At 37.3% G+C, this 22,206-nt stretch overlaps 1 protein-coding gene across 1 annotated transcript in view; it reads left to right on the top strand.

Annotated features, from left to right (window-relative positions):
• Positions 1-22,206, top strand: part of dom (domino) — a 485,316-nt gene that overhangs the window by 269,995 nt on the left and 193,115 nt on the right. Inside the window, exons 20-22 of the mRNA XM_067154429.2 lie at positions 1,643-1,723; positions 13,591-13,866; positions 18,364-18,812. Of these exons, the coding sequence (XP_067010530.2) occupies positions 1,643-1,723; positions 13,591-13,866; positions 18,364-18,812 (806 nt within the window). The remainder of the gene's footprint in view (positions 1-1,642; positions 1,724-13,590; positions 13,867-18,363; positions 18,813-22,206) is intronic.

Genomic DNA, 22,206 nt, shown 5'->3' on the forward strand with positions numbered 1-22,206 from the left:
CCCATTTCCACACCAGGCAAATGCTGGAGCTGTACCTTAATTAAGGCCACGGCCGTTTCCTTCCCATTCCTAGGCCTTTCCTATCCCATCGTAGCCATAAGACCTATCTGTGCCTGTGCAGTGTAAAGAAAATAGCCAAAAAAAAAAAGACATGGGAATAGCTTTCCGAAATTTAACTAGACACGAGAAAATATAAACTATCCTCTGAAATCAGTGATGTACCTTGCCATATCTTGAGGTGTATCACATTCTTACTTAATTTCAGTATACGGTATACCATTAAAATTAAGAGATCGTTTACTTCTGCCTTTATTTTTAACCAGTTAACAGCTGCTATCGGCCCCGTTGTTTTACACATTTATTACTAAAACATGTTATCCTCTTTCATGTCGAATTTTCTGTAGAGAACAGCAGTCGACGGGTATTGCTAATCAGCTCCAATTTCGCCTTCGAATTTTGAAGAGAGCTCGCAAATGCAATTAGCGTGAGGACTATACCGTACCGAAGATGATCGATCGCACTTTGTGGCAAACGTTTCAATTTTGGTTTTTTTTTTTTCAATACTTCTAATAGTACTGCAATACTACTTAACTGTACTATACATATGATGATTATATACTTTAAACGCCAGTAGAGAACCTACTAGTCATAAATTTACATGATAATAGCCTTTCCGTAATTTAACGGACGCGAGAAAATATAAACTAACCTCGTAATCATTGACGCACTCTGCCATATCCTGCAGTGTAGGCCTATCTCATTCGTACTTAATTTCGGTATTTAGCATTAAAATTAAGGGATTATCTTTAATGAGTTAACAACGGTTATTAGACACGTTATTTACGCATTTATTACGAAAACACGTTCTCTTTCATTTTCCTTGCGGAAGAACAGTCGACGGGCGTTACTAATCGACTCCGACATTGGCTTCTAATGTCGACGAGATAGCTCGCTGGTGGGCATATCGAGAAACGATACGGTGTCGAAGATGATCGATCGAATGCAGTATAATGACTGTGTGCATAAATATCGGCAACGGAAAAATCGAGCGCGCATAATCGCTGGTAATAACGGATGCATCAGTGAAAGGGCTCTCACTGTAACCGAGGGATAATACGCGTTTTAATATAGCAATTTTGAAGGGACACACAAAAGTGATAGTTATAACGGAGTTCTCGTTATATGCCGTACTCTCTATAGCGGACTTCTACTGTATATATATCATTGCCAGTTTTCCAATGCCTCTGTTCAGCTGATGATGACGCAGTATGGCATCGAAACTAGTTCTGAATAAACATAATATATTGTAATTACATCTACACAACAAATTGTATAGTATTGAATAAGGTGGACCTTAAAACTTTTAAAAGCTTTGTAATCTCAGTTCAATACAGAAAAAAATGTTTATAATTTTAAATACCATACTACAATTTGTGTCTCTAGGAGTGTAATGAGAATCCAGTGTGGTTGGAATAGAATTCCAGTGGTTAAAATCTTCTCGTAGGTTGTTTTAGATAATTTGCATGAATTTAGACCTCGCTGACTCGTTGTAAGCGATGAATATTTCTTCTCTCAAAACTTTTACAACAGGTTGTGAAATCACCTAGTTTGCAAATGCTTATGCATTATTTTTTCTCATTAGGTGTGACCATAAAAGTTACTGGAGGACCTCAACTTCAGGGATACTCTGTGCAGATAGTGTCTCCTACACCGAATATTAAAGGTAAGGATGGTTTTGTTTGAAAGAGAAATGTCCAGATATTAAGTTTTAGAAGGGGATTTTTAAAGTCTTAATATGAAATGGTTTTGTGTTTAAAATTCTTCAATACTGCTTTGTTGTTCTTGAAAGATATTTTGAGCCATACTTTTTACCCAAGACTTAGGACAGGATCGTTTCCTAATATCCCATTTTAAAAACTTAGGTCGTACTCAATTTCTTCCCCTTCCCCATGTGTATTATTCACATTATAGTTGTTAATATATATTTTGAATAAACTTTCTACCTCACTGTTCTTTTCTGCTATACCTCAATACCTGCTAGTTGTGAAAATATTTTTGTCTGGGTGTTCAGAAGCTTACCACTGGCCGCAAAAAATATCCTGATACGGTACAATTGGTGATAAAATTTGCACAAAAAAATTGCTATTGGACATGTAAAGCAACTCTATGCCTTCATACCGCATGAGAAACTAGTAATCAAGTCTTTCATAATGGCATTTGGCCTAGAGAAATTACAAAAACTGGTCATATTTGGAGCGTTAGATGGCACTGTGTTTTTGATATGTATAACATTTCCTGGGCTTGTGTAATTTTTAAACTCTCTCTTTTATATCTTTTCATGGGGGTGATAAAAATATAAATTATTTTAATATTGTGAGGCTATGTAGTGGGAATAATATTTCTGGGGGAGTTGTCTACTTCTTCCTCTTCTACTAATTCTTCCTCTTCCTCCTCCTCATGTCACCGGCTTGACCGCCCATCACAACATAAAGCAATCATACGGGTTACTGCGGACAAAACATGGTATTTTGTAATGTGATTCACGCATCCCAGTACAGTTATTTGATAATTCGAACTAGCATTCGAACTTTGCTTGTTGTGGATGCAAGATATGTTTTTTATGTGTAATTTAAATTACTTGCTTCAAAATACAGAAATCTTATGGGCACATTTCCGTGAAGACCACAGTAAAGTAGTAGAATATCACTATTTTTGCTGTTGTAATTTGAACACACATACTTCATCCAGGTGGACTAAAATTATCATGTGGAATAAATTAACATTGTTAGATTATCATTAGCTTATTAGTTACTGGCTACACTTCATAGTAAATTTTCTATGACTGTTTAGTCCTGGTAATTTTTTTAAGGCTGCAAATTCGCTCCAAGCTGTCAGAAGGATAAACTCTGAAACTACTTACGAGAAATTACAGTGTGGCTTTACTGCTACTACCTACAGCATGTAGACACAAAGTAGACTACAGTCGTGATAATTGATAAAATAGGGTGTGTTTTTTCGTAGGACACTTTCAAATATTGCTATACAAATTTTCTCTTAGCTACAATATCATCACTGCACAGGCAAATCCTAGTATCCCACAATGCTCTTCCCATTCATTATTTTCCTTAAGACTGGTCACGCCTCCCAGCCGCATATGGATATCAGTCCTTCAGAACAATTTTCGTTGAGTTCATTTTCCTATGCCAATTGTAGAGGAATATAAGCCGTACTGTACTGTAGGAATGTATGTTTGCACAGCGTCTTTACACATTCCTACAGTATAATGCATTTAGGTTCATTTCCCTGTACACCTACGTATAGAAAAATGAGCACGGCGAAAATTGTTCTGAAGGACTCCATATCCTGATGTGCTTGCGAGGCATGACCAGTCTTATGGAGGAATGTAGATCGGAAGAGCTTTGTGGGGTCGGAGCTATTGCTCACGCACCGTCATCATGTTTTCCCTTTTTGTTTGAAAAAGCAGTGTGGGTTACTGGAGGAAATGCCGTATTAGATTAACCCTAGAACTGCTGCAGGTTTATCTCTCAATTGCTGCAGTTATTTTCCTCAGCATACACAAAGAAAAGAAAATCATCCCTGTAAACTCATATTAATTCCAATAAATCCATATTGCACACCAATAGAAAGCTGAAAGATTGTTCTACATGAAGATGTCCGAAGTAATTTAAAAAATTGTTACGATTTCTAACTATCAAAATATAAGATTGATTTTTTTTAACAAAGGGAATTGTCGACATATTTTGCTCTCAGATAATAATTTCTGATAGATAATTTATATCTGAAACATGATATTCTGAAATACACAGGTATGTTCTTACATTTTCCCCACACAATTCTTCTAAGTAAAACACATTTTTTCTCAAAACTGATTTTGAGTTCTTTTCACGAATTTTGAACCTACAGCTTATTTTGGTTTTCTTAGGGCAGTTTCTTTTTTTGTGTATTGCTATCAAAGTATTTATAACAATATACACAAACATCAACAGTTCACACTTATCCCTACACTGGTTTCTCCAAATATTGACGTACTGTCAATAATAATTGTTACGGGGTTACCGGTGGAGCAGAAAGAGGTTAAAGAAGATGCCGGCGGGCGAGTTGGCCGTGCGCGTAGAGGCGTGTGGCTGTGAGCTTGCATCCGGGAGATAGTAGGTTCGAATCCCACTATCGGCAGCCCTGGAAATAGTTTTCGGTGGTTTCCCATTTTCACTCCTGGCAAATGCTGGGGCTGTACCTTAATTAAGGCCACGGCCGCTTCCTTCCAACTCCTAGGCCTTTCCTATCCCATCGTCGCCATAACACCTATCTGTGTCGGTGCGATGTAAAGCCCTTAGCAAAAAAAGAAGGTGCCGGGGCAATAGGTCTATCTACAATATCAAGAATTGAATTAAAATTGTAAAAGGTTATATTTTTCTTTTAGAATTTCAAACTTAACAATCTTTCACTGAGTGAACACAATAATATATCAGGTACAATGACAATCTTAAAACACGTCAAGGAAAATACAAAATTAGTGAATCCTACAGGTCCTGGGCTTCAAGCCCCTTACTTTACAATTCCTGAGCTCCCAGCTCAAATTTACAAAAGAGCACAAATTTATTCAAGGGCAGAAATTCCCTAATTCACAGAGCACTTGCTCCCTAAATACGATATCTGGCCTTCTAGAGGCACTCTTTAGAGTTACGAAACTTTGAAAAAGAGCCAACAGGCTTACTGCCTACTCAGGGCAACCTTACATCAATCTCTTGCCTCCCTAACCACCACTTTCAAATTGAACTTACTTTACAGGAGTATTTAATACTCAACCTACTGGGCCTTCATGGAAAAAGAATAGGTTAGATAACTGGCGCACTGCTTTCCAAGATACTGAACACTTAAAATCCTAAAGGGCTCTGGGCCGTTGAAACAGGGGCTATTCCCAAACTACTGAGGTGACTCGTATAGAGTTGACATTACCACATTACAGAAGGAAAAACCGTTACAAAACGTAGTCACCTCAAACCAAGATGAAGCGGAGCTCGAGGGGGTTATTCACTCTCTATCCCCGATTTACAATTGAAGGGTTTACGAAATTTTTACATTAGCCGAAGGATGATTTACATTGTAGAAATGTAAGTTACATGGTTAAAGATTTGGACCTTTCACTTAGATTTAAACTGCGGAGGTAGCAAGAAAGAATAAAGTTATGTGGCCATTACCTTGTAGATGTTCTTGCTGCCGACGAAAGAGGCCACCCGCCTCCTGCTTAACACACACACTCAGACGTTGATCAGTTGGCCAAGAAACGTGAAAATCCGCAGTTTATAAACCCTCAGGGAAGGTTTGAGAGCATTCAAGATTAAACAGGACACACACCCTTAATTTTATTGGTTGAGTTCAAAAGTAACACAAGAAACCTGTGATAGGTTGAAATTTAATTACAGAAAATTTTCATTGGCCAGATTCAAAACTGGCGTAACTAATGGTTATCAACCGACAAAGTCAAATACCAATCCAAATAACAGGATGTCTGAAAGTTCTGAGGTTTGTGAATGATTGTGTATATCTGGGCTCCATATTCAGTAACACGGGAAATCGTGATAAAGAAATAAAACGACGGATTGTCCTAGGTCCGCAATGGTTAAACTCGCAAAGATCTGGCACAACTGGGCATTATCCAAAACAATGAAAATAAGATTGGTGGAATCACTGGTGTTCTCTGTTTTCCTATACAGCTGTGAGACCTGGACTGTGAAGGCTAGTGACAAGAATCGAATAGATGCCTTTGAGATGTGGTGTTGGTGGAGAATGCTCCGTATACCATGGACAGAAAGAAGAACAAATGCCTCCATTATAGAAGAACTGAGCATCACAAAACGTTTATCTTCCCGCGTTAGTGAAAGTTACCTCCAGTTTCTGGGACACATTTTGAGGAGAGAAGGAGACAATTTAGAAAAGACCATTCTGCAAGGCAAAATTGAAGGCACCAGACCAAGAGGCAGAACAAAAAGTGGATGGTTAGACCAAGCAAAGAAGATTACCGGTCTACCTCTTCACAATATCTTAAGAGGAGCTGAAGACCGCTCAGTATGGAAAATCTCGTTAAGGATGCAGTTACTAACGAAGTGAAGAAATGAGGTTACGACTCTCAGCAATGAGTAAACCAATTGATGATGATGATGATGATGATGAACTTAGCATGTTAAACTTTTTGTTATTGTACTCTTGACATCCAATATTAACTTTATGTGGCATATGTAACCTTTCCTGCCCAAATGCCAACCTCACTTTCCCAGGATGAGCAAACCTGTTTCCACAGACGAGGCTCTGTCGACTGAGTCACGGAAGTGTAACCGTTACATCAATTACGGAGAAATGCTGTAATTTCAGCTAGTCCATTAGCTGAGAGGTGGCAGCCCTACCAATGGTCTTAATTCCTTCAGGCTAGCAACCTGTCGGAAGGACATTTGATTGCTTTCAAGTCTTGCAAAAGGAATAGAAACCGGACGGATATGAAAGATAACGAACATGGCAAGGAAACGGTTAATGATAAGGATAATAAGTGGAAGAAAAAGAATAAAGTGTGGTACATGGAATGTACAGGGAGTAGCACACAGACGATCAAGTAGATAACATTCTCTCAAAAAAGGACATCTCACTTCAATCTCTGAAACAAAACTTAAACTGCAAGACTTATAGGAAACGATAAATTACCTATAATTCTGTAGTGGGGTCAAACAAGAGGATAGAGGCCATGCAGGAGTCATGATCATGATACATAAAACACTAAGATCGAGAATAGGTAACTACACTTTCTGGAATGAAATAATTATTTCGATAAGGCTAAAGCTATCCACCGAACTCGATAGCTGCAGTCGCTTAAGCGCGGCCCGTATCCAATATTTGGGAGATTAAAAAAAAAGGCTATCCAGAGGCTGTCGGAGTATCATAGACTATCATAGGTGTTTATGCCCCAGTAGAGGGATGATTAGAAGACCATGATAGTTTCTATAACAATTTACGGAAAGTAATTAACAAAATTAATATGCAAGATGTGATACCTTTACTGGGGGATTTTAATGCCAGAGTAGGAAATCGCAAAACTGAGAATAATATAGGAACAAATAGGAGGAAACTTGCAATAGCAATGTAAGGAAACTTACTTTGTTCTCTTCTATCAGTCAAAGACAATGACCAGTTTCCACACAAAGACAGTCATAAGTTCACATGGTCAGCTAGGAATCAGCGCTCTATTGATTATGTCATCTGCAACCAAAACCTAGCAGATTTAATTTTAGATGTTAAGAGTATATCGAGGTCCTGAAACGGAAACAATAATTTCTTAGTAGTTTCACCAGTCAGCATAAAACCAAGATGGATGTAGAAAAAATAAACCCTACATGGAACAAAAAGAAACAACTTAAAAAATTGGTCTTTTAAGAGATCCAAGCATAAAATGGCTACACTGAAATACACTTAATAGTCTAATTCAACCAAAACCAGTGAGAACAAATGTAGAGGAAGAATGGTGAAATATTAGCGTAACTTTGAAACAGGCAGCTTTTGAAAGTTTAGGAATAAAAAGAAAATGGAAGAGAAAGGGCTTGAGAATCTGGAATGAAAAGATAAAAATGGTGTTATCAGAAAAAAAAAAGATGCTTACAGGAAATTTCTTTCAATTGCTAAAATAGAAGATAAACTAAAATACAATTATAAGAGAGCAGTAGCTAAACGAGAAGAAAGACAAAAACATAGAGAAAGGTAGGAAAATTTTGTATCTACATTGGAAACAGACTTAACTAGACCACGACCACATACTTATAAAATTCTGAAGAAATTAAGCAGGGAAGTAAAGGAAGACTTAAAACATGAAATAATACCACCAAATGACTTTTTTAATTATTTTCAAACACTCTGGACAAGTTCGAAAAATGAATTGTTAACTTTACTAGTATCTAACAACTTTACATTGGAATCTATAACATGAGAAGAGCTAGACCAAACTTTGAAGAAACTAAGGAATGGTAAAGCATCTGGAGAGGATGCAATACATGCTGAACTTCAAATATTCAAGTAAAACTTTCAAACAAAGATTCCTCAGCATTTTTAATCAAATTTGGAATGGAGACAATCCACCAGAAAGTTAGCAGAAAGCAATAGTTATCCCTCTTCATTAAAAAAGGTGACGTAAAAAATCATGAAAATCACAGAGGAATTAGCATATTTAACTCAGGTTATAAAATATATGCAAATATCATTAAAGATAAGTTGCAGCAAGATTATGAAGATAAATTGGGGAATGAAGAACAAGGTTTCCGTAAAGGGCGCTCCTGCACTGATGCATATTACACTATGAAGAAATTAATAGAATAACGTAGAGAACTCAATTTGTAAACATACATTGCATTTGTGGACTTCAAAAAGGCCTTTGATCGAGTAAACAGAAACAAATTGCTTGAAATTTTAAAATAAGACAATGTCTCTCAACAGATTATTAACAATATCTACAATATCTACAAATCCAATCTCATTTCTGTAAAATTGAACAAGAACCAGACCGAGTGGAAATCAATAAATGGTGGTGTAAGACAAGGTTGCGGACTCTCCTCTCTACTTTTTATAATATACAGTAGAACCTCGATAATTCGAAATCGGTTAATTCAAAATCCCACTTAATTTGAAGAAGCTCTCGTTCCCGGAAACCTGAGATACAGTTTTGCATCTTATTTGAATTGTTTAATTCGAAATGCGGATAATTCGTAATTCGAAGTACAATGTCGCCCCCATTACCAAAATTCAGACTTTTAATTCAAAACTGCCTTTACATTTTAAAACAATAGTATGTTACCGAGTAATTTCAACTCAAAATTTATCCGCGTCATAATAGAACGCGTGTTCCGGAATGTGGAGGGGTAGCTTTCCGCACTTACACTCACTTCGGTGGGTCTACAGTGCGCTTTATGATTGCCAAGTTGATTGAAATCAGAATTCTTTTGTATTCAACCTTTTAAAGGAACGCCGTAATATCACGCAACAGGCAGTGTGCAAGAAAACAGAATGCGCGAACGCTTGCGATGCCGACAGTTGACGAAAAAGCGTGGCTCTTATAATAAATTTGTAGGCACCGAACAATACTGTAATTGCCGATGAAACTGCATTGCTTTATTTTAATGCGAGCCTAAACGGTCTTCTGGTTTTAAAGGAGAAAGTGCCAGCTGGGGTATCGCACAAGGGTGGGGGATGGGGGTTATTGTAGTGCGTTGCAATTGCAATGCACATTGAAGCGAGAAACTTTATCCCCTCGTCATAGAAAAGTTTGATAAGCTACAATGTTTTAAGGGCATCGGGCACTTTCCATGCCAGTACAAAGCATCTAAAAATGCAAACAGTACAGATATCCTAAAAATAATGCATTTGCACAGGGGAACCAGAATTATTTATCCACGTCTTTGAATTGTGTAATTTTTTTTTTTCGTTGCGTGAGGTTATGTTCGTTGGTGATTTATCAAAGTGCATTATTTGAACATTGTAAATGCACCTTGCTGGATACATTTCGGAAATAGTTTTTCCATGGCATTGGAAAGGTTTAAACTATGAATCTAGGTGATGGCATGTATTAATGGGTCTTAGAATACTTTGTGACGTGGCAAGTGTTTACATTTCTGAAGTATGAGAGAAGTGCCATGGCAGGAAATCGTACATGGATAGAGTCATAGGAAAGTTCGATTTTAAGGGCATCGGGTACTTTCTGTGTAAATACAAGGCATCTAAAAATGCATACAGTATAGTATTCCAATGAATAAAGCCCTTGCACATGGGAGCCAGCCAGCATAGATTTCTCCTCGTCTTTGAATCGTGCTTTTTTTTCTTTCTTTCGTTGCGTGAGGTTATATTTGCCAGTGAGATATGCAAGTGCATTATTTGAATACTGTAAATGCACCTTTTTGGATACATTTTGGAAACGGTTCTTCTCTCATGGCATTTGAGAGGTATAAACTGTGAATCAAGGTTAACTGCATGCAGTAACGGTCCTTAGAATATTTCGTAACGCGGCAAGGGTTGGTACTTCTGAATTGTGAATTGGCAGTTAATTCGAAATCACGTAATTCGAAGTCCGATTTTTGAGTCCCAACGACTTTGAATTAACAAGGTTTTACTTTATATGATTGTGATAATGGAAACAAAGTCGCCTCAAACACCTAGACGCCGTATTATATGCTGATGTTGAATAGCTGGCTACGACGGAAGGTGACCTACAAAGATCAGTTTACAATCTAAAAAATGTTTCCTCAGATTTTAATATGATTATTTCTCAAGAAAAGACAAAAATAATGGCCTTCAAGGGAAGCGAACAGATTCCTAGTAAAATATGTTTAGGTAATACAACATTGGAAAGAGTAAATGTGTTCAATTATCTCAGGTATGATTTATCACATGAATCAGAATTAGATATACCAGCAAAAATTAATAAATTCACAAAAACTACAGGGATAATAAACAATCATGAAACCATCACTTGTTCAGAAACATACTCGATTGTGCCTTTATAATACCCTAGCTAAACCAACACTTTGCTAATGACGTGAGGCATGGACGTTAAGATCTCGAGACTTCTCTCGAATTACAGCACAAGAAATAACATTCATGCATCGTACAGCAGGGTATACAAAATGGGACCAGAAAAGGAATGAAGAGGTGCTAAGAGAACTGAAAGTACAACCGATAACTGACTACTTCTACAATATCGGGAAAGCTGGAAATATTAATTACAAAGGATAGAACCTGGCAGATTGCCAAGAGAGATTCTTCGATACCAACCCAGAGGAAAAAGATCTGCAGGGCATCTGATGAAGAGATGGAGGGAAAATGCAAGACTGTAACGGGACAAGTGGCCACATACTTGGAAGGAAGATGATGATGATTGCCTGCTAATTTTGTTCAGTCAGAGGATAAAAGTAGCAAGTTTCAGTAAGCCTTACTTATTCTGCACAAATTTGGCCTACTCAACTTTTAATAGTTATGTCGAAGTCGAGAATATAGCTTCAGATTCAAGTACCGATTCTTAAACGTTCTTGAATGCATTACATTGTATTTGATTCCTCTTGTCACTATTCACAAGCAAATTTGAAAAGAATCCTCAAGACTCAAAATATTTTGATTAACAGCCTTAATACAAAACTGTACAAACACATCCAGTAACTAAAACAAATGTACAAACACAAACAAATGACATTAAAAAGTGTTAAAAAAAACATCTGGAATGAACTATTTGTACAACATGTAAAATGTGATGAAATTAAAATAAGGCTCTAAAATTCTCAGATGCGTTGCATCATGTTAAATTTTTCCATTAGTGCTTATTAAAATAACATGCAGATGCTGAAAAGTTCCTGTGTTGGACATTGTCAGTGGTGGAATGAATGAACAGCACATGAAGATATCGTTCCGCTTAGGTCCGTATTCACAAACGCGAGTAAAATATTTTTTCCTTACTTGAAAGATAAAGGAACAGAGATAACAGTTATATTTATATTCACCAACAACATTATCTGGGATAACGGTATTATCTTGGTTTAAAATTTTACCGGAGAAAAGTTGGCCGTTAAAATAAGAAATCTAAGGTGATAGCTTTTCAAGATGGCAGTGGGTAGAAGGCTGGAATATTTAACTGAAAGAAAATCAGAGTGATGAGGAATATAACCAGGATTATTCAATAGAAATTCCTACGTCTAAAAAGAACGCGCTACATATTTTGAAGACTATGTTGACACTGATTTTTGTAACACACACTAGGTTTTCTAACCCTTCAATATTGTCGTCATCCATGATCAAACCTGCCCAGATATTCCTAACAGATAGGTAGGCCTAACATGAATTCTCGATCTTGTACGGTACACAATTGGATGACCTTTTTAGTGAAGAATTGCGTTAGTTTTGGAGTGAAATATACAGTTGTGTAGGCTACAATTTTTTTTTAAATTCTCAGTGAAAATTCAGTAAAGTCATATTAGACTTCCTTCTTCGTTTGTGGTCAATAGCGGACAAAATTTATGATAAATTATTTGCAAACCCCAAATAAACTTGAAACTTGTTTACATTTTGTTGGTGGTAGTAGCACAGTTATTTGTTTTCCGTGTGTTCGTATGAAAATTTTAACGTGCAAATTCAGATTGAAAGGAAAATTTAGTTTCGGTAAACCGAGATAGTAAATTCTGTGGTGAATATAGAAGTAAGCATTATCAGAGTTTTGAAAATCTCTGATAGCAGCAAAAGTAACCGACATTTGTGAAGACGGGCCTTAGAGGTAAGCTAGGGCCAACGTTAGTGGTAAGAATATATCTTAGATCGTGAGACTTGAGAAAGCTTCCAAGGATATTGTCTACTCTCAAGAATCTAGTAAGATGTCAAGTAAATAAAAAAGCATTTGATCAGAGATTTAGCATTGATAGGACTGAAATTTGTGCAAGATTGAAATGGTAAGTAGTTTCTTTGAGAAACGGATAATGCAGGAATTTTAAAACATTATTTAATTGGGGTGCTTGTGTGACCACTATTTGAACAAATAAACCAGATTTTTTTTTTTCTGAAAATAGATAATTGGGATTTCACTGTTTTTCTACAGTCCATAAGTAGCTATCCCAGAAATGACTTTTTACGTGGGGCAGTCTCAGGTTGTTGTTTTTTAGTATTTTGTCCTAGTATCTCAGCAGTGTCTCGGTGGGATTCAAAATGTCCAGGTTTTCCATTATGAATTGCTTGTATACTTTTTAATTTCCTACTTTGGCTAGACCCAATAGAGTTTTCATATCAGAGCACAGTATTTTAGAAAACTTTTTCAAGGAACTTATATGCCTAGGTTTTTAAAAATTATACCGTGTGTATTAAACTCTTGGAAGATACTTGCTCTTCTGAAAAGTATGCTAGCCCTTCTTCCTCCCAGTCAACATATTTGTCTGAGGTCGAGGACTGTAACTGGCAAGTACTGGTGGGGACAATGTTAATAGTAGGTTAAAATGCACAAGAGCATTATTTTATTGAATTAGATGTATTTTTTATGAAATTAAATATAATTGGGTCTTTTAAACTTTTTTGTTTAAAATACTTTTACTTAGTTATGTATATTGTGTGTTTAGAAAAAAAATGATCTACATAATAACAAGGAGTATATGTTTTATCAGTAATAAACCTAGCCAGAACAATTTACTTTTAAACTCGAAATCTTTCAGTAACGGGAAAAGTTAGCACAGGATACCCTGGCATGTTGAGCTGCGTCAGAGCAGTGTACAAACTGATGAGAGCAAGCGCCACCAAGTAAATATGGTGTAGAAAACTTATAATTTTGTGAAACTGAATTTTGTCAATCTCCAGGATCATGTTGTTATATTTATAATCTTAGAACATTTCACTTACATGAATTTTTAATCTGTTTGCCTAATTTTGTTCGCAATTGCCGGTGAGTCAGATAATTATGCCTTTGACCTACTGGATCATTGCAAGGAAATGTATGAAAGGTGTCCTGTCTGGTTGAAAAGTATTGATTGAATTCTGTATTCCGATCAGCTCACCCCTAATGGTTGTCTTATTTTGAAGCCAACCCTGCATCTCCCGTGAGTTCCACTTCTCAGCAGCAGGTGTCAACATCATCATCCATTCCATCCTCACCACAACATCTACAACTGCAGCAGCAGTTACATTTACTTCAGCAGCAGCAACAGAAGCAGGGCGATGGGATTCAGAGGATCACTGTACCTGCTGGATTTGCACAGTTGGTGCAGACTACAACGGGGCGACACATCCTGTTGACATCTTCTCCACAAGTTGTTCAGTCCATGGTCAGTAGCCAGGCCATCCAGGGATGTACAACAGGTTTGTAGCCATAGGTCATTACTTGAGATTTCTATCAAGCGACACTATCTCCGGCTTCTCACCAAGGAGGCTGTGGTTTAAATCCCAGTCTGTGCAAATTGTATTTTTTGAAATGGAAAGTTTGGATTCCATGTATAAAATTGGTAATCTCATAATTGATTTTTATGATTGTCACTATGAAAAGGGATTAAACTATTTTTAGATTGCAATGGTATCTTTCAACCGTATTAGCTGCGGAGTAGGAGAGGGAGTGAAAAGGTGGTTTTTTATCCCTAATGAAAAGCACGTCATAAAATGCTTCGGCAAGAAAAAGAAATGCATTATCTGACACTGGTTTGTGTGGTATACCAGTAATGGGAAAAATTTGATTGACTAAAAGATTTATTATAGTAGTAGAGGAAGCACGTCTGTTGGAACTACCAAAAATTCCACTGACGGTCATTCAAATTTGGATTGGGAGCTCCCTTCACTAACACTTGCCTTCAATTTGAGAACGATTCTGCTAAGCACACTCCCGCTAGCTTATTTATTGGGCAAGAACTTCACTATCTTCTAGTAAAGTGGACATATATACATTTCCTATGGACGATCTGGTTAAGAGGCCCACAACATCAATATAGAAGACCTCAGTGGGGTATGACAGTAGTGCAGCAGAACCAGAGGTTAGTGTGTTACATGGTTTGGCCTTCTGGTAAGATGAGCAAATTCGCTCTAATCTGAACAGTATCGTGCTTTTTAGGCCAATAAAATTGGATGAGATGCTGGAATAAGTTTTGATATTCCGAAGTGGCCTGCAATACAGAAGCCATAGTAATAAGAAAGAACCATACTTTCTAATGCCCTGGGAAATATGAGTTTCAGTGTAGATTTTGGGGTGGGTTTTATACCACTAGGCCATTAAGAGCACAAAAGCATCTTTTATATTGGATACAGTAACGGTTGGTAAGTTGAAGGCTCTGGCATGATTTGAGGAAGGCAAGAAAATGGACTGAAGAGATAACAGCATTAACATCTATGGAGGGGGATAATGGCAGATTAGAAAAGGAATCTAAGTTAGAACCACCAGGCAGATCATAAAGTCTGAAAGTGATCCCATTAATTTTGCCAGTCAGTCCATATTTTCAGGTGGTGGAGTGGTGACATCAGTAACAATTATTGTTGCTCTATTTGATATACAGTTGTTTTCAGAGAATTCTTTCATTGATGGAAAGGGACCGTGTGCATTATGGATTTATGTCTATGTTGCGTCAATTATAGGTGTATCATCTCAAAAATATTATGGTGAATTATGTCCAAATGAAGGGCTAACTTGTCACCCTGGCCTTTGGTCCAAGGGGCCCCGGGTTCGATTCCTGGCCGGGTTGGGGATTTTAACTTTGGTTAGTTAATTCCTCTGTCTTGGTGACTGGATATTTTTGCCCTCTTCACAATTCATCTTCGCTGAGGCTCCATTTTCACAGACATGCTGGTCTCCTATATGGCGCCAACTCGAAAGGTGTGCGCCAACCCTCTCCAAAGGACACACTATTCTTCTTTTATGACCGCATAGGATCACTTTAGTCAGTCCATTGTTCAGGTCTCTTTGAAGGCATTGTTCAGGCTTTGCGGTCCTCCCAGTATTTCTCCACATGCTCCGATCTTTGTGCCCTTTCCTCGATTGACAATATGCGTGCTGTATTATTATTATTATTATTATTATTATTATTATTATTATTATTATTATTATTGAGAACGGTGACATTGTTATAGCATGTAACACAAGTAGGGTCCTGATTCTGTCCATGGCCATGCACTGGTTAATTACTGCACATGAGGCATCAGTCCGGAAGGTAAAGGGTTTTCTGGGCTTCTTTTTCCATGTCCGTGGTCAAATGCTGCTACCCATCTCGCTCATCGTGTTGGTTCGGTAGGGCATTATATCCCACAGCTTCCACAAGCTCTCTATGAGATTCTTTGGCATTACAACCATGGTGAACAGCCAGTTTTACATACACACACGATTCTTGCCCATCATATCTTTTTGCACAAAGCCTGACTCACTTATTAAGACTTACTGTTTTGTGTGTGGTACCTTTCCAACACCGAATCATCTCTTGCTATGTCTATGTACATTGATTTTTATGCCTTCCAGAACAGCACCATTAAGTGGAACCTCAAATGTCCATTTTTGGAGGGACCAAGGAAAAAATGTACAACACGGGAAAATGGAAAACCCGGGAGTGAATGAACCATCAACAGTTTGGCTAAACATCACAGAGATGAAATATGTAGGCTACACATATAATCTTACAAACACCCCTAAACCAAACCAAACTACATCCCCACTGGGCCTTCCGCCTACCAAGCGACCGCTGCTCGGTCCGAAGGCCTGCAGATTGCGAGGTGACACATGGTCAATATGACGAATCCTCTTGGCCGTTATTCCTGGCTCTCTAGACCAGTGTTGCCATCTCACCATTAAACAGCTCCTCAGTTAAAGGTAATCGTGGAATGACTGAACCTGGAACCAGCCTGATCTGACCGGGAATATAAACCGGCCCCTCCGGGTGAGAGGCTGGCAAGTTAGAGCTTCAAACATTAATTACCGGTACGCAACTTAAAAATCTCAAAACTTTACGTTCAGTTTTACTGGGAATACCGCATCAGTTTCCTCTGTAAACTTCTTTCAGTTCAGTAACTTTGATCAGCCAAACTTCGAAAAATCTAATACTCGTAACGCCAAGCCAAACAATATTTGACCACAAGTAGTTTTTAATTCTCTAATCTAATAAACTAAAGCACATTAGATACCAAAGCGCTCAACATTGTGGGGAAATCCCTTTTTTTAATCTTTCATTGTAATTTGGTCACCGGTATACTGTTCGTAGTCAGTTTATGGAAATCTTATACCGCGTAAATTAGGCCTACATCGACTTTTAAAGGTAATGTTGATTTCGATAATATAGTTTTGAATGTAAATATCGATCCTGAAGTTTTCGAATGCATTATATTCAATTCTGCCAGTCACTAATCACAATCAAATTGGAAATAGAAAAAAAATTTAACACTTTCGAAGTTATGGTTATTCGCGATGATGACTCAGCTGGAAAGCGTGCTCGCTGCACAAGTCGGTAAGACTGCGAAATGATACAAAGTAACATGCGCAAAAAAGAAGACTGCAGTATTTATAACATTTTAACACAACATGAAATTCCCAGGACCAAAACTGTAATGGGCAATCCCAAAACCTCCCATGACTTCATGTACAGTATGTAAGGTGCAATATCGGTTCTGGTCTCGATAACATAATCGTATACAATAATATTGAAATACTAAATTTGTGTTACTTGAAAGAAGGAGCCGTCTCGATTCCTGCTTGAAAGGCCAGTGACACTACAGTGCCCTGAGGGAAGTTTTGAAAACCTGTTCGGCGATACACTAAAAAAAAGTAAGAAAGGAAACATTTAACCCTGGACATAATGAACAGTAGACGTTTTGCAAGTACGAATATTGACGAAAATCGTTCGTTTTCAAGTAGAGCTGCCGAAATGCGCACGGTCTCCTTCCAATTATTGTGGAGACTGCTTTATGATTTTCTAAGATTCTCTAAACACCACCACCCGAATGCGATGCTAAGATGGTCCCTTGTGCAAGTTCACCGCCGATCACTTTTCCGGTATGGTACAGTACTTTCTCAAATTACTACAATGACAGGACTGTAACACCAAGATCTGTAAGTATGCCCCAGCCTTCCTTTCGTGAGATGCAGTTTCTTGAAAAACGCGTTAGGGAGGATTAAGCGTTGATGTGACTGAAATTTCTGGACGGTTGATCCGGGAAATAGTTTTTTCGAGGAGGAACACAAATTGTGGGAAATAATGTCGTTAAAAGTTTTGAATGGCGTTACAGTGTTTGCAATGGAGAATAACATAAATGCTAAGAAAAGTAATTGCAGAAACGAGAAAATGGAAGTGTACTATGTGTATGTAAAATTTTCTGGACTGGAAGGTCTCTGATTTATTTTGAACTAGCAGAAAAGTTGTGACTTTACATACCTGTCAGTAAAATATGCAACATCAGCTCATATACCTTTCCATCAAAAGATCTCTGCTCATTATAATTAGGGCACAAAAAGGTACAAATATTGGTTAAAAATATGATACCAATAAGATTATTTTATGTCTGTGGTCTAATGATGGAAGGGCTTGGCTACTTGACGTTTTGTGGTCAAGGATACCACATGGTTAATTGATCAAAAACTGCAGTGAACAAAACCAGCCTATAGCTTTGTTTTAGCAACTGAAGCATAAAGAGTTAATGGGTATACACGGTAGTGTAATACACGCCTAAGACTATTGCTCTTCTTCAGGTCAAAACTATATTTCCTTGATCTTCTTAGAAATTTCCTCTCAATTCCAACTTTCTGTGAATTATCACTATTACTGTATTTATTTCACATTTGTAATAATCTTTTAAGGTTTAATATTCTGATATACTATATTGTTTTATAATTTCTAGTCATGACTGCAAGTGGCCAGAGACTCACTTTGCTTCCGAAGTCTGTGACGGGTATAACAACCACAACAACAACTTCAACGTCGTCGTTGAGCCGTGTGGTAACGTCTTCTGGAGTAGTGACACGTCCCGTTATGAGAGTTCCGCCTCTGAACGTGACTGCTCCCGTGGTGTCCACTGGCACAGTGGTCAGTACTATACTACCAGGTACCACAACTGTCACAACTACTACAACAGCAACGCCAACTAAAACCAGTGTAGCATTGTCTCAACCGGTGTTGACTGCTGTTGTCCATCAAAACAGGAACAATGTCACGTGCAACTCCACCTTCTCCAGTACACCCCCTTCAGCTGTGTCGGGCAGTATGAAGACTAGGAACGACTCGAGATATCTTGAGAAGTTGAAGAGGCGGCGAGAGGAACAGGAGGAAAGCAGATCTGTATTTTATCTGGTAAATACCAAAAGATGTTCGTAAGTTATGAGGGCGGTTCTGAATTTCCAATCTTTGTGATGTTCTGCCCGATTTACACCAAATCTGTTGAGACAAATATAAATAAGAAAAATTCAAAATGTGCTATAAATTGAACTATTTTTCCGAGAATTTTGCCTTTTTAAAAAAAATTAAAATACTTTTTCAAAAATTTGTACACATAAACATTTTGGTTTCTTGTTGGGTTTGAAACATAGTAAAAACATTAATGCTGAGATACAGTATTCCCCGGAATCACTTTTCACACTACTGATGACCAGCTTTGAAGTTTGGCATATGTGCTAATTAAAGAGCTATAGCTCTTGCATTTCAACGAAAATCTGCTGGACACCAGATAAAGAAAACTGTCGCATACCAGTTATATGGTAGTCACTTTATAATCCAGTAGACATCAGTCCTGAGCCCTGCCCTATTACCGAAAACAAGGGTTTACTGGAAATCGCTAAGAATAATGCTTTTAAACAGAAAAAGCTATTACTTCCGTATTATATGTAAACAGTACAGTGTTACACAGAACAGAGCACACTATGAAACAGTAATACTGTATTTTGTATATTAAAATAAAACTTATAGTACCGTGTTGTTCTGTATTGATAACCTGCATTATTCTATTGAAGAATAAGGCATAAAATAATTTTCTATTTTCTGCTGGGGTTTTTTTCATCATTTTAAATGACATTTATAGCACTTAACTATCAGCAAGGATGAGGAGGTCCAGTTATTCAATGCTGTATATAATATGATATTATTTATTACATCGGGGCTAGTTTTGACTAGTTTGTATTGGGTCATCTTCGACCTTAAATTTTTAAATGGAGAACAATATTCAATACTTCCCAGGAAAAGTTGTCAAATCGTGTCAAAGATTGTTCTACATTGCTGAAAGTTTAACAAGATTTGTCTAGGTTTAATGACTTTTTTAACAAGGAGGAAAGGGAAAACGCAGACTTGGTAGTTACACTAGCAGTGGGATATATAATCTTAATAAGAAGAGAAACGTGCATTAAACAACAATTTACATAGGGAAAGTATTAATGTGTTTATCTTCACCATAAGTTTTGCAACATATTTTCTGTCATAACATCATTTGCAGAGGTTATTTTATCGGTATATTGCATGTACTCACATTCATTCATTCTTCTTCATGAAATGTTTGGGTTCTGCATTTCGCCTCCTTACATTAATTGAATAAAAATTATAGCAATGCAATCGAAATTTATATTTTATATGGAAACATATTGGGAATTCCATGAAAATGATATGTGAAGATCATCATAAATTGATCATTGCTGCCAATTTTAACTTACAGGTTACCATACGTTTATACCCATACTGTCCACTTCCTTGAGATATTTCTCTTGCAGTCTCGTTGTACGCTACCGTTTCATTCATTTTATTGTGATACTCTGCAGAGTCTACTGAATATAGGCAGGGATTTGGCCCGCAAGTAATACACATACAACATCCCTGAGTTTTGAGGAGGTTATTTCTCTTGTTTTGGATCCCATCCTGGCAATCCTAGCATGCCTAGCGGCATTGGCCACTCTGTTATTACTCGAATTCCATTGGTCATTTCTTTCGAAGACTTGGCAATTCTTGGTCGATTAGAACATGATGCATAGTTTGTTGACCCATAAATTGTTATAAAATAAACACACCATTTAAACAGTCGGCAGAATGAATCAAGAAAGTATTCCCATACCTGCCAACTTTCCTGATTTAAGCGGGAGACCCCCGATTTTCGTCAGTTTTTTCCGCCTCCCAATTATTTTATTATTTCTCCCGATTTTAGCTTATTTTTTGGTGAACATTTCAAGCATTTGTTTTCAAATTCTGCCATTTCAGCATTTTTGTGCCAGTCGCCGGAAGTCCCTCGCTCACTTGCCCCTTTCAAATGAAATATCGATGTTTATTAATGCGAGAAATGTGCGCGAATGTGCAATGTTTATTGAAACCTGTATATCGCGACGCGAATATCTGTTGTCAATCTCTCGTTGCGTGGTATGTTCGTGTTCGTTCGCATCAGTCCAGTCTATTCTAGAGACTAGTTGCTAGATATGGAGTCTTTTTTAGTAATTTAGTAACAGAATTTCAGTGATAATGACTAGCGACTTTTTTAGAGATTTTAGGAGCCATTTGGAGACAATTCTGACTAATTTTAATTTATCTCAATATAAATAAAATAGAGTTGTGACCGGTAATTAATTGATACCCGAGAAACGATGAGTCTTTGCCGATCACTAGAAGTTGAGTTTTTCGGTTGCCGTCATATTAGTTTCCAGCTTTACTGGAACCCTTTCATTACTTGTTAACTGTTCCTCACAAACCACGAATGTCGTATTGCACAGTTAATGTTGCACAAAATTTGAGTTACAGAGTATTTTTTGCCTTAATGGAGGAAATGTTTGCATCGAGAAATCTGTATAACCGAATTTCGAGAATAGAGAAATAACTACACATCAAAAATAAAACAAACGACCAGAAAATCTAAGTTAGTTTGAGATACCGAAAATTTGAATGATGGAGGTTAGAGGTATCAAGGTTCGACTGTATAATAATAATAATAATAAATAAAATTAATAATAATATTCATATGTATGTCATAAATGAGTGATTAGGTAGAGTTTCTTATAACCATTTAAATGATATTTTTAGTTTAAGAATTTAAATTTAATGGTCAGTTCACATTGTAACTTTGGATATGTATTTTTTTATCCTGTCCTTTTTTCACTTGGACCCTGGCACAATATATGTGATAAAATCCAAGAATTGAAATATCTTCCTATTTTTGATTTCTAAAAGTTGGCAGCTATGTATTGGTCATATAAAAAAGTACTACATAACAAAAATTTTAGAGAATACAATTTTTGATTATTTCTTATTCAGTTTCACCATACCAACAATAATAATATTGGGGGTGATGGTGATTAAATTGTGAAGATGATTATAAGAAAGAGAAAAAAGTCATGAAGGAATGACCGCTTGAATAATTTTTTTTAATTTTTATTATTATTTATTTGCTTTACGTCGCCCCGACACGCATAGGTCTATGGCGACGATGAGGGAGGAAAGGGCTAGGAGTGGGAAGGAAGCAGCCGTGGCCTCAATTAAGGTACAGCCCTAGCATTTGCCTGGTGTGAAAATGGTAAACCACGGAAAACCATCTTCAGGGCTGCCGACAGTGGGGTTCGAACCCACGGTCTCCAGAATACTGTATACTGGCCGCACTTAAGCGACTGCAGCTATTGAGCTCGGTGGTTGAATAATAACACAAGAGGGAGTCATGAAAGAAAGGAGGACTCTCTTTACATTAGATGCTCTAATTTCGCAGAGTCGGAAGAAAACTAAATGAGAA

This window comes from Anabrus simplex, chromosome 10 (assembly GCF_040414725.1).
Source record: "Anabrus simplex isolate iqAnaSimp1 chromosome 10, ASM4041472v1, whole genome shotgun sequence".
Taxonomy (NCBI): Eukaryota; Metazoa; Arthropoda; class Insecta; order Orthoptera; family Tettigoniidae; genus Anabrus; species Anabrus simplex.